Source organism: Lipotes vexillifer, unplaced genomic scaffold, assembly GCF_000442215.2.
Source record: "Lipotes vexillifer unplaced genomic scaffold, Lipotes_vexillifer_v1.1 scaffold534, whole genome shotgun sequence".
NCBI lineage: Eukaryota > Metazoa > Chordata > Mammalia > Artiodactyla > Lipotidae > Lipotes > Lipotes vexillifer.
The window spans coordinates 2,065,489-2,076,216 of NW_006787833.1; the positions used below are offsets into that span (position 1 = coordinate 2,065,489).

At 39.8% G+C, this 10,728-nt stretch overlaps 1 protein-coding gene across 1 annotated transcript in view; it reads left to right on the top strand.

Moving 5' to 3' along the window:
* The window catches only part of ITGA8 (integrin subunit alpha 8), a 179,593-nt gene that overhangs the window by 151,836 nt on the left and 17,029 nt on the right, over window positions 1–10,728 (top strand). Inside the window, exons 28-29 of the mRNA XM_007460903.1 lie at window positions 2,367–2,480; window positions 10,112–10,213. Of these exons, the coding sequence (XP_007460965.1) occupies window positions 2,367–2,480; window positions 10,112–10,213 (216 nt within the window). The remainder of the gene's footprint in view (window positions 1–2,366; window positions 2,481–10,111; window positions 10,214–10,728) is intronic.

The following is a 10,728-nucleotide window of genomic DNA, read 5'->3' on the forward strand; positions in this document are numbered from 1 at the left end:
CCCGCCCCCGCCGAAATGTGTCTCTTCTCTAGCATTCCCAATCTCAGGAAAGCCAGTACCCATTCACTCACTCAATCCTCCAAACAAAAGAGCTCCCCCATCCCTCTCTCTTCTTCGTCCCAACCTTCGATTAGTCACCAAGGATCTACTCTACTTCCTAAACTTCTCTGGAATTCGTCTTCCTCTCTCCAGTCCCACTGCGTCAGTTCAGGGCCCCACATTTCTCACTTGGCCTTTACCAACCTCCTTGCCTCCCACTCTTCTCCCTCCATTCTTCCTCACCTACCACCCGTCCCCTAAAATACAAACGTGATTAGATCCCTGCCTTAAAATGCTTCATGGGCTTCCCGGGACCTTCTGAATCAAACGGAAACTTCTTAGCAAACAGGAAGATTCTTTACCACCTAGACTTTCCCTCATTCCTATCTCATTTCCGCCTGCCCACCCCACCCCCCAAATACCCTTTTCTCCTCTTCTGAACATGCCCTGGTCTTATACAGGAGAACCATGCCCTCCTCACCTCATACTGCTAAGTGACTCTTCCGCGCCCTTCAAGATTCATCCTGAGCATCACTTTCTCCAAAAACCCTCCAACAGAGCTAGCTAACAGGGACCACCATCCCAGGGAGTTTACAAGAATTACCTCCTTCTGACTCCCCTCTTTTGCCTTCAGAGGGTGGGATTGGTGATACACAGCACGTCAGTAACGGAGCACAGGTAAACAGGAGAGTCCTCACAAGGGGCACAAACTGTAGAACTTTGAGATTCCTGTTCCTGCTCAAGACACAAGGCCCCAAACCTCTCATTGCCCAGCTAGTGGAAGCAGAACGGCCCAGCCCACCTGTATTTGGAAACATCTTAAGAGAAATCTGGCCTTACTGGACTTTATCAGATACACAATCCTGACTGCTTTGTTTTTGGAGAATTCTGAGGTTCTAAGAAAAGGTTTTTATTTTTTTTTCAAACCATTTTTTTTAAGTTGAGAATTATGTTTTATTTTTTGGCCGCACTGCACCGCACGCGGAAACTTCCCTGACCAGGGATCAAACCTGTGCCCCTTGCAGTAGAAGGGCAGAGTCTTAACCACTGGACCACCAGGGAAGTCCAAAAACAGTTTTTAATTGTATCAACAGTACCTTCCTCAGGTTACTCTGTGGTTTATCAATGTTATTAAAGTGAGACGCCTCAGTCCACTACGTCACATAATATCCAATAAACTGATGCTTACTGAGCATCAGTGCTTGAGAGATGGAAAATGAATAAAGCACAATCCACAAGATAAATTCAGATCAGTGAGGGAGTACAATTCGAGAAGTTTCATCCCATCCATGGGCACACAGAAAATGAATTGTGAGGTGTCCACTGATTTATATATTGGGATCCAGTCAGAAAAACACAATTCGATAGGATGTCATCATAATGAACACTTCCTAGGAATATGCATTGCATATATTAAGTTACCCATTGTAAGTTAGGCAACCCTACAGACTAGTTTAAAAACAGCTTAATATATGTGGAATCTAAAAAACTGTACAAATGAACTTATTTACAAAAGAGAAATAGAGTCACAGATGTAGAAAACAAACTTATGGTTACTGGGGGGGAAAAGGTGGGTGCGGGATAAACTGGGAGATTGGGATTGACATATACACACTACTATATATAAAACAGTTACTAATAAGAACCTACTGTATAGCACAGGGAACTCTACTCAATACCCTGCAGTGACCTATATGGGAAAAGAATCTAAAACAGAGTGGATACATGTATGTATATAGTTGATTCACTTTGCTGTACACCTGAAACTAACACAACATTGTAAATCGACTATATTCCAGTAAAAATTATAAATAAATAAGTAAATAAATGCAGCTTAATGGATGGAACTTGCAGGAGATTCTGCCTTATAACCAGGAAGTAACTTAGATAGAATAATGTTATGGAACAAATACCTGTCAATGGCTTACTGTCATTGGGTCTCTGAGATAACGGACTCATGGACCCTCCTCCAAAGCTTTTTCAGGATTTACTTAGTCCAGGGTCAGGTGTTGTGACTGTCCATAAGAAATATCTTCCCAAGTTCTGAGAATATGAAACAGCAGTTCAGTCACTGATGTGGGAAGATTGTTTCAAAGTCCTTAGAACAGAGCTTAAATTTTATGTTGTATTTTATGTTCCGTTTTAGCTCTACATTACCAAACTGTGTTTTTTTCTTGATCATTTCAGTGTACTTGTTCTTTATTTAAAGTTTATGGATTAAGGGATGACTTCTGAGGCAACAAAATGTAAATAATCTGACTTCGGTGTTGATTCTCTACCACAATTTAAAGACACTGGTTCGTCACCACTGCTGTTGTTTCTTGCAGAACTGTACAAATATCGAGTGCTTACAAATCTCCTGTGCAGTGGGACAACTAGGGGGAGGAGAAAGCGCCGTCCTGAAAGTCAGGTCACGGTTGTGGGCCAAGACGTTTCTCCAGGTAAGAGAAGCAGTGCAGCACCGACGTGCCACTCACAGGAAATCTCTTCTCAGAAGCTCAGAGGGGAGCCTTTTTGAAAAGGATTTTTAGATGTTTTAACTTTTTTAATGTTTTGATTTTCTATGTTTTCCATTAAAATTTTTTGTATTTTTAGATTAATTTTCAAATTTTTAAATTTAATTTTTAAAAAATTTTGAAGAACTCTCTGGAAGGAATGGAGCCTAGATCAGCTGGTCATCTTTCCCATCAGATGAAGTTGATATTTTTCCAGGTTTATTGAGATCTTATTGACATATGACCTATGTAAACTTAAGGTGTACAACATGACAATTTGATACTATATATTGTGACATGATTATCACAATAAGCTTAGTTAATACCTCTATCCCCTCACATAATTTCCTGTGTGTGTGTCTGTGTGTGTGTGTGTGTGTGTGTGTGTGTATGTGTGTGTTGAGAACTTTTAAGATATGGGCTCTTGGGCTTCCCTGGTGGCGCAGTGGTTGAGAGTCCGCCTGCCAATGCAGAGGACGTGGGTTCGTGCCCCGGTCCGAGAAGATCCCACATGCCACGGAGCAGCTGGGCCCGTGAGCCATGGCCGCTGAGCCTGTGTGTCTGGAGCCTGTGCTCCACAATGGGAGAGGCCACAACAGTGAGAGGCCCGTGTACCGCAAGAAAAAAAAAAAGATATGGGCTCTTAACTACTTTGAAGTTTATACTATAGTATTGTTGACTATAATCACTATATTGTACATTAGGTCTCCAGGACTTATTGATGTACTAGCTGCAAGTTTGTTCCTTTAACATCATGTATCCATTTCCCCCACACACAACCCCTGGTAACCATCAGTTCTCTATTTCTATGAATCTGGCTTTTTTTAGATTCTACGCATAAGTGGGTTCATACCCTATTTTTCTTTCTCTGTTTGATTTATCTCACTTGGCATAATGCTCTCAAGGTCCATCCATGGTGTTGCAAAAAGCAAGATTTCTTTCTTTTTTATGGCCGAATGATATTCCATTGTGTGTGTGTGTGTGTGTGTGTGTGTGTGTGATATGTTAGGTGAACACAATTTAAATATCCTCAGTCCCTAAGACCGTCAGACAGTAACTGAGATTTGAACAAATCTGTTTGACTCAACACTATCTAGTAGTTCCTCGGTAAATAGTAGTTAATGAAATGATGGTGAGTACAAGAACATAATTCAAGCCATATGCCCAGAAAAATTCAAATATAAATAGTTTAGCAGGGGAAGGGACAGTGTCCTAGAAAGTTCTTCTTGTCTGGTGATACCACAGCCTGGGCTTCAGCCAGAACAGCTTCTCAGTAAAGTTCCAGGCACGTTGATTTGTAGATTCCTCACTGCTTTGGCTTGTCTGGACTGTGGCATCCCATACTTCTCAGGATGATTATATTGATTGTGTGTATTTTAAAGGTTTAAAATCTCCTTTATACTAAGCAGATGAATTTTTCCATGTGGAAATTGCTATTTATTTAAATGAGACTGCTGTGTTGTGACCTTGTTGTGTGGGGAGGATTTGGGGGAAAAAAGCTAAATTAAAACTCCTCAAGTCCATACATTCTTGCCCATATTTTAACTACCAGAAAACTCATTTGGCTCACTGTACCATAGAAAATCCAATGATAAAATCCTTCTGAGTCTAGCTAATAATACAGAATTTTGTAGCTCTAGATTCTCCCGTTTTCTATGAATCAGAATACTTGCGGTAGTCGCACAAATCTTATATAATTTTGTTTCTAAAATAAAGAGGAGGAAAATTAAAAGTATTTTTAAAAAGTTTTTTGTGAAGCATTCTTTTTTTTTTTTTTAACCTAAGGCAGGATTCTTCAACCTCAGCCCTATTAATATTCTGGTTCAGAGAATTCTTTGTTGTGGGGCGGTCCTGTGCATGATAGGATGCTTAGCAGCATCCCTGGCCCCTGCCCACTAGATGCCAGTAACAGCTCTCACCTCAGCTGTGACAACCAAAAATGTCTGCAAACATCGCCAGTGTCCCCTGGGGGCAAAATCATTCCTGGCTTTGAACAACTGACCTAAGGAGAAGGGCAGTGCACAATTTCTTTTTGCTGTTGTTGTTAAACCATGATTTATTCATTCACTCAATAAATATTTATGAAGTACCAACTGCCAACTATGTGTCAGGCACTGCTTCAGGTACCACTTGCATGCCATCAATTTGCTCATAGCCATTCTGCTTTTTGACTGTTACTTTTTCTCTGAGAGTTGGGGGAGATGAGTTTTAATGAATTCCCAAGCCCACACAGTCTAAATGATAACCATCCACCCCTCCTATTACTTTGGGCATCACATCCTACTGAAATGAGGAAGCACAGCTTTTCAATGAAGCAGGACTAAAATCATTACGGCATTACAGTCAAGGCGGAAATGACAATTTCAGATGACATACGTCTGTCTGTGCATAACACACTGTTCCAACAGAAGACCTATGGAGCGAAAATTGCACCTTTAAGAAAGATAGATACCATATGATATCATTTATATGTGGAATCTAAAATATGACACAAATGAACCTATCTCTGAAACAGAAACAGAACCACAAACATAGAGAACAGACTTGTGGCTGCCAAGGGGGAAGGGGGGTGGAGGAGGGATGGATGGAGTTTGGGGTTAGCAGATGCAAGCTATCATATATAGAATGGATAAAAACAAGGTCCTACTGTATAGCACAGGGAACTATATCCAAAATCCTGTAATAAACCATAATGAAATGAATATGAAAAAGAATGTATATATATATATATATATATATGTGTGTGTGTGTGTGTAACTGAATCACTTTGCTCTGCAATCAATTTGCAGAAATTAACACAATATTGTAAATCAACTATACTTCAATAAAATAAATCTTTTAAAAAGTTTAAAAAATAAAGCACTTTCACCATGTAGAAGTAAAAAAAAAAAAAAAAAGAAAAGAAAATTGCATCTTCATCTACCTGTTGAAGACCCAGTGGATATGGAAGAAGTCAGTAGCAATTGAGGGATTTTCTTTTTTAAAACATCTTTATTGGAGTATAATTGCTTTACAATGCTGTGTTCGTTTCTGCTGTATAACGAAGTGAATCAGCTATACATATACCTATATCCCCATATCCCCTCCCTCTTGCGTCTCCCTCCCACCCTCCCTATCCCACCCCTCTAGGTGGACACAAAGCACCGAGCTGATCTCCCTGTGCTATGCGGCTGCTTCCCACTAGGATTTTCTAAACAATAACTATTTAGCACAAGTAGAGTCAGACCAGAACAACCCGCAGGGACATTCTGAGGTTCTACCAGAGCAAAGTGACGCTTCCAAAGATTCAGGAGAGACTGGCACACATCACTTCATGTTTACCCACAGCCATAGCCCAAACTTCTGTACTTCCACTGTTCCTGCTTATACCAGTCTCAGAAGCTGATGGCTAAAGAGGAGAGCATTACTGCAAACGGCCGCCGGCCTCAAAGAATATACTACATCCTGGAAGTCTTTAATAGTTTTGTCACACAACCCAGCAGGAGGCAAACATTTTCTGCCTTCCTAATCCGGGAGAGAAAGTTTATGATTCTCAGCTGACGTGATTTGCGGCATTATGTTTGGTTTTGCCCACATGGTAAACATGCATACTGGTCTTTAATTCTAAACGATGATCTGTGCTGTGATTGTTGCTTGAAAGAGCAACCTCTTTAACAGCTTAAAGTTTGACCAGTAATTGCTTTAAGTTTTGTTGTCCCACAAGGCTTTGTTTCTGGGAGATATTGAGTATTTAAACACAGGCTTTATAAAATGGGTGTGTGGTTTAAAAATAATTCTTGAGAAGGAATTTAGCACCGGGGCGGGGGGGAGCTCTTCATGGCCCCAGCCACCCTCACTAGGTCTTTAACCAACGTAAAAGCCTCACTCTCCACTCCATTTGTTCCCAGCTCTGTAACTTTTATTAGTACCATGACCGTAAGCCAATCTTTGTGCACTAGTACATAATAGAGGCAGGTGGTGGGCTGCAAACCACAGTTTAAATGATGTGGCAATGACAGAGGGATAGGGCATTTTCTAAGGATTAATAGCTAGCTGGGGCATGTGGAGGGTTCAAGATATTGTCAAGGGATATTAACTCCAGCTGCTTTTTTAATCCTAAATTGCCCACAATATGGCAGTGATGGCTATTACAGCAGTAGATTGCCACGCAGAAGAAGAGATGATTTTTTAACATAAGAATAATATCATGGTTATGTAAAGAGCACTGCTGAAAGCATTCAGCTTTGAACGTGGAATCAATAAAAGGACTGTGCTCGTGAATTAAACGCTTACCTGTACCAGGTTTTTGACTTACAGACACAGGACTCGTGTATCTTTGATGCTGACCTAGATCAGAGCCTAATAGCTCATATTTCCCATTCCGTGGAGCTTCAGAGCATCTTAGAAAAATGAAAAAAAAAATGCATTTTTCTACTGAAAAGGGTGGAAGAAACATTGCTTTTGGAGAATAATTTAAAATAAAGAACAGATCAATCTATGAGTTCTATTATTTACAGTCTATTTGCCTACCACCAGATTTGTTCAGGTCCCAGACTGTGTCCATTTGCATCGCTGAATTAGGTAACGGAGGTGAGAGTGTGTCCATAGCCCCTTATCATGATCGGCAGCCCTCATTTTATGTCACTACCTTCTCTTACAACTTCCTGAACTTCCTAATCTCATTTATGGGGGAGGAGGTCCAATTCAATAATTGACAGAATTAAACCTTTTATAAGGTGCTATCAAATGGGTGGATACAGGATAGGAGGGTCATCGGATAACCCAGCCATCTGATGTGTTCATTCACCATCCATTCATGCTGTCAGTCAAGCAGGATTGATGAAGCCCTTCCAGGCATACTGTTCCAGGTGCTATGGAAGGTATAAGCCTTATTATATTCCACGCTCTATGCCTTCCAGTTTTGGGTAATCTTGTCGGGGAAGAAAATAATCAAGAAAGATAAAGAACTAAACAACAATGTGGAAATTCCAAACAATATAGGGTAACTATAGTTTCATCGCAGACTTACTGAATCACAATCTGTGAACCTGATCCCAGGTGTTTCTGAGGTTCAGCAAAGCACAGTGTTTTGTGAACTAAGGGAAATGATGGTAAATATGGGTGATGAATGGAAAATGTGAGGAAGATTCAAAATGGCCAAGAGTAGAGGGATTAAAGGAAGGTGAGAGAAAATCCCCTCAGAGAAACATGTTTCTCCACATTCGAGACTTCAAATCCCATCTCTCTCTTTTTTAAAAATTTTTATTGGAGTATAGCTGATATACAATGTTGTGTTAATTTTGGGTATACAGCAAAGTGAATCGGTTATACATATGCATATATCCACTCTTTAAGATTCTTTTCCCATATAGGCCATTATAGAGTACTGAGTAGAGTTCCTGTGCTATACAGTAGGTCCTTATTAGTTATCTATTTTATACATAGTAGTGTGTATATGTCAATCCCAATCTCCCAATTTATCCTTTCCCCACTCCTTTACTCCCTGGTAACCATAGTTTGTTTTCTACATCTGTGACTCTATTTCTGCTTTGTAATTAAGTTCATTTGTTATTCATTAAGAAACTTCCATGTTCATAAATGCAGAATCATGTAGGACAAAAACTTTCCATCTAGAGTTGATTCGGAGATAGAGTTCTCTCATGATTTGTTTCCCAAAGATATGACTTCGAGACCAAGGGAATTATTTTCTATCAGTGTTTTTTTTATTGAACTTGGAGACTAAAGAAAACTTGTTCTCTGAAGGTTTGGGAGCCTGGACACACATTTGAATATGTTATTACAACCCTTATGCACAGAATCTCATTACCAGAATTTGTCATGTTTCTTCTATCAGCCATGGTATTAAGGAAAGTAGATTTAAATCACCAAGTACACACAAGATTTTATGAGCAAAGATTTCCACATTTTAAAAAACACTTCTCACACAAACAAAAATCCAGCTTTCAGTTAAAATGGAAATGCCAGGAGACAAGAGAACATAGGAAGAATAACGACCAAAAAGGAATTTTTCCAAATGAACAAAGTTGCTTACCCTATAATGTCAGGATAGAAAAAACAAAAACGCCAAAGAATTAGTGACTTTAAGTATATATAAAAGTTTTGCATACTCTAGCCTGTCCTCATCACGTAGAAGAAATGGGGTTTATTGAAGGGAGAAAAAATTGAACCACAGGGGAAAAATTAATTTGTAAAAATATTGAAATTATTACAATGCAACCTGTTGGATTGGCCTCAAGAAACCCAACATTGGATTATAGATGGTGAAGTGCTAGCAAATGTTTAATAAACCACTTTCTGGAGGGGAAAAAACTCTGAAATGTAACATTTGCTGATTCCCATGGTCTGGCTGTTCCCGCCATGGTCAATTTCAAGCTGCCAACGTGGCATCACTGAATACAGAGTTGGGAAGAGATGCAGAGCAGCACACCATCATATAGTATGTCTCCTACAGACACAATAGACTTAAGTAATATCGAGAGCATAGATAATAGTAAAATGCAATAAAATTATTGCTAAGTACTGAGTTTAGAGTGTTTATTACCTTTTTAAAAATATAATTTACTAACGTTTATGTATATATAACTTGTTTTAATAATGGCTCTATTTAACAACAGGTACTCAAAATTCTTGAAATTTTAACATTCTGCTCCCCAGCGCCATTATGAGCCAGCTACAGCCTCTACCCCTGGGTAGATCTCATCGCTGTCTCAAGCTAAACAGAGGAGAACCACAGGAGCTTAAATTCTCAGAATGGTTTTCCTTGAGTTACTATTAAATACTCTCCCTTGACCTTAATCAACAGTTAATATGAGAACCGATTAAACAAAAAGAACTTGCTGAAAAGTTCTGTCAAAAACACTGTGTGGCTCTAGGTCAGTGGTTCTTAACCAGGGGGATTTTGCTCCCCAGAGGACACTGGCAGTAATTAGAGACATTTTCAATTGTTTCAACTGGGTGAGGGGTGCTACTGGCATCTCCTGGGTAGATGCCATGGATGCTGCTAAACATCCTACAATGCACAGGACAGTTCCTTAACCAACCCAAAATCCTAATAGTGCCATGACTGAGAGATCTGTTCTGGGTCTTCTGTATAAGATGAAATGTGATTAATTTCTTTGTAACTTAGCAGCAGTCTCTCTCCTAAAATATTTCCTTCTCTCAGATAACAAGAATTTGTAACCCACGATGTCTCCCTGTTATGTTCTAATGGCACTTGTGCTTACTCCTTTTAGGAACTCTGCTTTTCTGTTTTTATTTTAACCTTATTATGCCAAGTCTTTTGTTCATAAGATGAATTACCTTTAGAAATAAGAAGATGAATGGTTGGTTGGATGGATAGTGAATGGGTGGTGGATGGGTGGATGGGTGGATGATGGACAGAAGGTGGACGGGGAGATGATGAATGGATCATGAATGGATAGATGGATGCGGAAAAAGTAAAGAGAGAAAAGGAAGAGAGAAGGAAGCAGGAAATTTTGCTTTGGAAATGGACAACATGAAAAACAACCGGTTGGCTGCCAATATAACTTTTAAAAGCTTTACATGGACTATACTTAACTAAATGTTTTTAATTTCAGAGGAAAAATGATCCCTATTCTCTTGCATCCCTGGTGTCCTTTGAAGTTAAGAAGATGCCTTATAAAGATCAGCCAGCCAAACTCCCTAAAGGCAGCATAGCAGTGAGTATCTTAAAATATATATTAGGTACAAATCATTTTATTGAAATTATTTTTTAAATCACTGTTTTGCTTGTGGTAGGTTTACATGCTTATTACAGTGGCTTGAGAAAAGTTTCCCGCTTCAGATCACTATTTTCTTATTTCAGTCTGGAAATTCCTTAGTGTTATTTGATCAAATTTTTAAACCTTCATTGTAAACTTCTACCCCCTCCCACAAAATTCAGGACTAATACCATTTTTTTAATTAGGCTCTTTTGTTTGAAAGAAGTCCAGATAGTCATGATCATCAGAATGAAGTCATACTGATTGTAATTTTAAAGACAGCCTGGTGGGCTTCCCTGGTGGCGCAGTGGTTGGGAGTCCACCTGCCGATGCAGGGGACACGGGTTCATGCCCCAGTCCGGGAAGATCCCACATGCTGCAGAGCGGCTGGGCCCGTGAGCCATGGCCGCTGAGCCTGCGCGTCCGGAGCCTGTGCTCCAGCAATGGGAGAGGCCACAACAGTGAGAGGCCCG